General features: G+C 40.8%; 1 protein-coding gene across 1 annotated transcript; it reads right to left on the bottom strand.

Moving 5' to 3' along the window:
- Positions 1 to 3,004: 3,004 nt before the first annotated feature.
- On the bottom strand, positions 3,005 to 3,534 carry SYCN (syncollin). The gene has a single exon (XM_089658234.1). The coding sequence runs from the start codon at positions 3,532 to 3,534 to the stop codon at positions 3,139 to 3,141; it is 396 nt and encodes a 131-aa protein (XP_089514360.1). The 3' UTR covers positions 3,005 to 3,138.
- Between the last annotated feature and the right edge of the window lie 2,498 nt (positions 3,535 to 6,032).

Here is a 6,032-nt window from a genome sequence, read left to right as displayed (position 1 = left end):
TCTGGTATCGTACGAGAAACATTTTCATGATTGCCCCTTTAAATAATTTTGGATAAAAGCTGTGTAATAACGATCAGATTATCGTATGATCGCTTTGAAAACGGTATTTTTCGTACAATTTTCTGATCGTGTGTACTAGACTTTAGCCTGCATGTAAGAATTGATATCTACAGCTTGTTACGGATTACCCTCTTTTTTTTTTTGCATTGGTTTTCATAAATAATCCCTAACAATCGTAACATAACTTGTCAAACTGTTGCAGTCATATTATTATATTTTAATTGGTTGTATTCTGCTGTGTTTTAGCAAGGTTCTTAAATAAAGAAATACAGTAGAGAATTGGAATTTAAAAAAAAAAGAAATTTAGTTTTTGCAGTGCAGTTGCTTAATGATTAGCACTTACTGTATGCTTTGAAGAATTGGGGTCCTTGGATTTAGTCCTGGCCAGGACTCTATCTGCATGGAGATTGCATGTTCTCCTTGTGCTTGTATGGATCCTCTCTGGGTACTCCAGCTTCCTTCTACATTCCAAAGAAATGCTGGCTGGCAGACTAATTGGCTATTGTCTAAATCGGCCCTAGCATGTGTGTGGTTTTAAAAGATACAAATACAGCCTCTGAGACAAACCCTGGTTACACTTTGTCAAGTGGCTAATGCAGCTCTGGTACTCATTTCAAACATTGAGCCATAGAAGAAGTAAGGTTCCAAGGATTAAAATATACCGAAGATCAAAACATGGTCATAGTAGTAGATGGATGGAAATGTGGAAACCCAGGGAAAGATTGAATATACAGATGTATGGTGGGAGAGGACCGGGAAGGCAAATACAGCCAACTGGCCATTTCATGGTTGGGTCAGATTGCTGTGGGGGCTAAATAAAGTGAATCACTCAAGGGGTGTATACATGATGTATATTCATTCTGTGCAAATGAGTGCAAAAAAAATGAATGATATTTGGCTTTTTATTGTGTTGGTCGAATATTTTTCGTTGATTTAAACAGAATATATCACATTTGGTCACTAAATGGTGCAAATTATTATTCTTAATACCATCTAGTGACCAAATGTTTTTTTTTTTCTGTTTAAATGTATAATACTCAGCATGGATCACTGACAGAGGGTCCTGAAAGGGGGAGTATATCCATTCAGAGCCACCAACCCAACATATCCTGTATTATTAGTACTGACTTGGGGGCATTTTGCTGTGAAGATCCAAGTACCCCAGCAGGGAAAACTCCACCTCGGTGTTGCCTGTTCGGCCCCCTCCCTGAAACTTTTACAGACTCCTCCTAGGTTTATAAGATGTAGTATTTTCATCTAATTCACTGCATATTACACATGATTTTTTTTCTGCAGCATCCACTAGGGATAATCTGGCTTTAATTATCTTGAGAAACTACCCCAGAAGTATGCAGGTAAGAACTTGTGCTTTATCTGAACTGCATACTTGTACTAGGGCCGTAGCATTGCCTTCTCATCCCTTTGAGACAGAACTCAAGAGAAATACCCTATGGTTATTAAGTCTCTTTGCTACTCATTAGCATCACATTGGTTTTAGTGTACTGTGAATGAGATGGCTACAAGTAGTAAATGGTCTAAGTAGCTCTAGACTTAAGCCTGGTACACGCGGGCTGAATATCGTCCGGTATTGGCTGGTTCAACAGAAAATGGCTTACATTCGGCCCATGTGTACAACAGCCTGTCCATCAGAAGCTGGCAGAATATCTGGCTTCTGTAGAGTGGGCATGCTGGATAAACAGCAGCTGATTGGCATCTGATCAGCAGTCTCAGTCATTGGCTGCGAGCGATGACCAGTGTGTTCTGGTGGGGGGAAGTCCCCCTGTCAGAAAACAATAGCTCAGCAGGGAAGATCGCTGTACTAACATCACATATTACAGGGAGCTCCTCAGTTGTTTTTGGTCAGCCACCTGCCAGTGTGTACCAGGCTTTATGTAGGTTCTGTGGCTTATTAAGCTGGTAATTAAATTGACTTTACCTGTATCTAATTGGCCACAGAGCCTCCGTAATTTACTTACAAAATCTTAAAGATAAGTGACTCAAAAATCACTGAAGACAGACGGTGTGCATAGTAGCCAGGCAACTAGCATTATTCAAAGGGAGTTGCTAATGGCAACCCTCATATTCCTCTAATGACAGGTTTATTGTTCGATAGGCATGAAATCACATGACGACAGCCAGATTGGTTGATGCTCTCACCTCTGCACAGCCCAGGGGCAGCATAGGAGTACCTTGGCCAATTTTGCAATGTACTGGTTTTTAAAGAGTTCCTATTTGCTTTCTAATACATTTTTCCTATATTGTTCATTATAAGCTTTGGCTTGGCTTTTACTGCTATCTGCTACTGTCCAGGGCACCATTGGAGATTTCCCATATAAACTCCTGTCTAGTTAAAGCCCTGGATAGCTATCTGAACCAGACTGAGGATCTAATCCTTTCCCACTCCATCCAAAATAAAATAAAGGACTGACATACACTCTAAAGCCTACTTCAACCTTTATTTTCATTTTGGAATGGAAGTGTTAACATCTCTGTCAGGTTTTTATTTCTGTCTGTGACCCCATTGGAGAATTTTTCCTCCCTTCCTGCCCCTTCCATGCCTGTACAAGAAATGAGGAGAGCGGCCATCCCTTGGACAGGATGGCACAGACATTAATGCAAAATTGTCAGAAGTTCCTCGGTTTCCTCATCAATCTACTAAAAATTAGGTTTTTTTTTCTGCATCCCCATTGGTGAGATTTCCCATCAATTTCTGCCATAAAAAGAAGCAAGGGGACATCTCTCCAGTAGGGACACAGATGGCAAGAAAACCTGACAGTTCCCCTGCTCTGTCCTCAAATAAAGAAACATGTTGGCTGAAGTTTGACTCTAACAAGCAAAAAATGCTCTCACACTCACTATTACCCATTCTCCTGGGTCTCAGTGGCCTAATTACCCCCATCACCTCCCTTTTTGAACTTCCACCACACTGATAGACTAAGGACAATTCTGCATTTTCAGAGACTTTAATAGGAGATTCTAAGGATAGTTATCATACAGACGGCAGCTGGATGGTGGCCCTTCATGTCTTCTTAGGGGCTCCTCTTGTCCCAGAAGGTCCTGTAGGCTTCCCATGTTCTCTCAGTTACATTTGCAATAATAGGAAGAGATGGAGTCATCCCAGTTCCCAAAGAGCCCTTTCTTGACCTCTGCTAGCCGTGGATAGGACCCGCTGCTGAACTTCTTAGTGACACCATCTTTTGGCTTTTTGGACCAGACAGTCAGCTCACATCGGGTAGCCACAACCAATGATGATACACGGTTGTTGAACCTTAGGGCAATGTAAGGCACATCCTCTCCAGGCTTGACATCCAGGTAATCCCCAGCACAGCAGTCTTCATAGTAGACACTGCTGTCAGCATACAGGCGGGCACACAGCTTGTTGCCTTCATCATCTTTGACTTCAGCAGGCAAGGGGCAACCTGCCATGGACAGGACCACCAGCATGGGCAGGATGTAGACAGTCAGTAGCTTCATGGCTGATTGTTACCAAGAGGAGTTTAGGGCAGGATTTATGTGCTGTGGCATGGTTGGCGAATGTGGATCTTGGCACATTGAGAGCCCTCCAGTTGCACTTTTCCCACAGGCAAACACAGATGCAATGAAGGTTAACACAGAAACAATGCCACCTGGTGCAGATCACTTGGCAGAAAATGAAGCAGTGAATGATTACAGAAGATAAATTGCCAATATTTTGAAGAACTTTGCAAAAGTCTAGATGCAGGAGTAATGCTCTGCAGTTATTGTCAGAACTACTATTTTTCATATGCTCACATTCAGGGGACACCTTATTAGCTACACCTACACTATATAGCCAAACGTATGTGGCAACCCTAAACTATTAAGTTCAGGTTTTTCCATTGAAGGATACTGTTAATGCTGCAGCATACATTTTGGACAACTGCACATTTCCAAACTTGTGGCATTACTTTAGGGAAGGCTTTTTTTCTTTTCCAGCATGACTGTGCACAAAGCCAGATTGATAAACACATGGTTTGAGGAGTTTGGTGTGAAGGAACCCGAGTGGCCCAACTGAACATCTTTTAGATGAACTGAAATTACAATTGTGCCTAATAGTCAATTGGGCACAGCTCCTGGGGGTGGGGAGGAGACCAAGCTTTACTGGTTAACTGCAGCAGACAAGTGAGGTCAGCAGCCTGGCTTTCTATATCTTAGGTCTGGATGGAAAGGAATTTAATTCATTTTGCATGTAAAAAAGCTGTTGTGTATTTATTACAGCTTTGGATTTTGGCTGTTTGCCTGGACATAGAATTTTCATTATAGCTGTCTCCTCATACCTCCCTTTTGGGCAGTTATTGGAGAGCAGGAAGATCAATGAAGAGCTCACCAGCACCCTTGCAGTTCTTTGAAAACTACAGGCTGTCTGCAGTAGAAGATGGTAGTTGTAGTGTATTCATTCACAGATTGTTGTGAATGAATGATGCGGCCATTTGGGTGGAGCAGCTCTATTTCTAAATATTGACAGTGGGTGCGGAGAGAAGGTCCTCGCCTGCTGTCATAACGGGGGGGTCGGAAGGGTGCAGGCAGGTGCTCTTTGGTAACATTACATGTTATACCCTAAATACGGGTGTAACATCTAACCTGTTAGCAAAGGTGAACTTATAGTTTACCAAGTAACAAAAGGGGTTTAAAACAAGCCACCAATTGCCTCCCTAACTGCCTGTATGGCAAAGTAATTAATTCTCAAAAATCAGAACAGAAACTCTAAAGTCAGTCTTCAGTCTGTTTCTAATAGCTTAAAACACCTGATGTGTGTTTACATTCAAAGGTTATCAGGCTGCCAAGATACTGCTCCATGTAGAAAAAAGCTGAGATTTCTGTGGTTTCTTTGTGAACATTGACAATTAATTTCTGCACAATGGTTATAGCTGCAGAGGTAAGTGAAGACTTGTTTTAAAGTGCCTTTACTGCTTGTTAAAAATATGTAAATATTTTAGTATGCATAATCTGGGACCTGGTTTAAGTATATTTTGAGCAATTTATATCCTTGATACTATAAAAGTGTATGGATTTTGTAGAAAAAAAAAACAGGTTGTATTTGTGTGGTTATGAAGTATTTTTATGTGGCCGTTTTAGAAACAGTTATTTCTGGAATTTCTATTTAACCACTTCCCGACCGGCCGTTGTATATAAACGGCCGGACGGTGGCACTGCAGGGTCGGGTGGCCGTCAATAAACGGCCTCCCCGCACCCTGCTTGTGCGCGCTCCCTGGGAGCGCGCAGCACCGCGATCCGGTGCCCGCTTTGTCCTCCGGACACAGTGAAACACCGATCGTCGGACGGGACCTCTGTACGAGGTCCCGATCATGTGATCACTGATTGGCCAATCAGTGATCACATGCAAAGTAGTAAGCAAGATGTCACTTGTGACATCATTGCTTACTACGTGTGAAATCTGTGAATGATCACAGAGGTCACATGGTACAAGGCTATTCACAAAAGCCTTGTACCATGTGACAAGCTGTGACCAATCACAGCTCACTCAGTTCTTCTTCTCACACAGAGAGAAAGAGAAATGATTGCTTTTACATCCTATATGGGTGTAAAAGCAATCAGTGTAAAAAAAAAAAAAATCTTCATCACCTCTCACAAGTAGTACAGTGTCACCATGGTGACACTGTACTGCTAGGGTGACAGTATGTAAAAAATAAAAATAAAAAATAATAATATAAAAAAATAAAATAAAAATGTAAAAAAAATGTTTAAAAATTATAATTTTTGCTTATAAACTAATTTTTTACTAAAAAGATAACGGAATAAATTTTGGCTAAGATTTATGATGAAATACTATTTATTTGCAAAATTTTATAAAAAAAACACTTTTTTTCAAAATTTTTGGACATTTCATTTACATAGCAAAAAAAATACAAATCCCAGTCGTGAATAAATACCACCAAAATAAAGCTTTATCTATCTCAAAAAAATGGTAAAAAAATTCATTTGGGTACAGTGTT

This window comes from Staurois parvus, unplaced genomic scaffold, assembly GCF_062004578.1.
Source record: "Staurois parvus isolate SC_StPar_1 unplaced genomic scaffold, SC_StPar_1.0 ptg001058l, whole genome shotgun sequence".
NCBI classification, from domain to species: Eukaryota; Metazoa; Chordata; class Amphibia; order Anura; family Ranidae; genus Staurois; species Staurois parvus.
The sequence above is the reverse complement of the archived record's forward strand: the minus strand, read 5'-3'. Positions and strand labels throughout refer to the sequence as shown.

Excerpts from the sequence above, each read along its gene's own strand:
- SYCN (XM_089658234.1), bottom strand. The coding sequence starts at position 3,534 with ATGAAGCTACTGACTGTCTACATCCTGCCCATGCTGGTGGTCCTGTCC.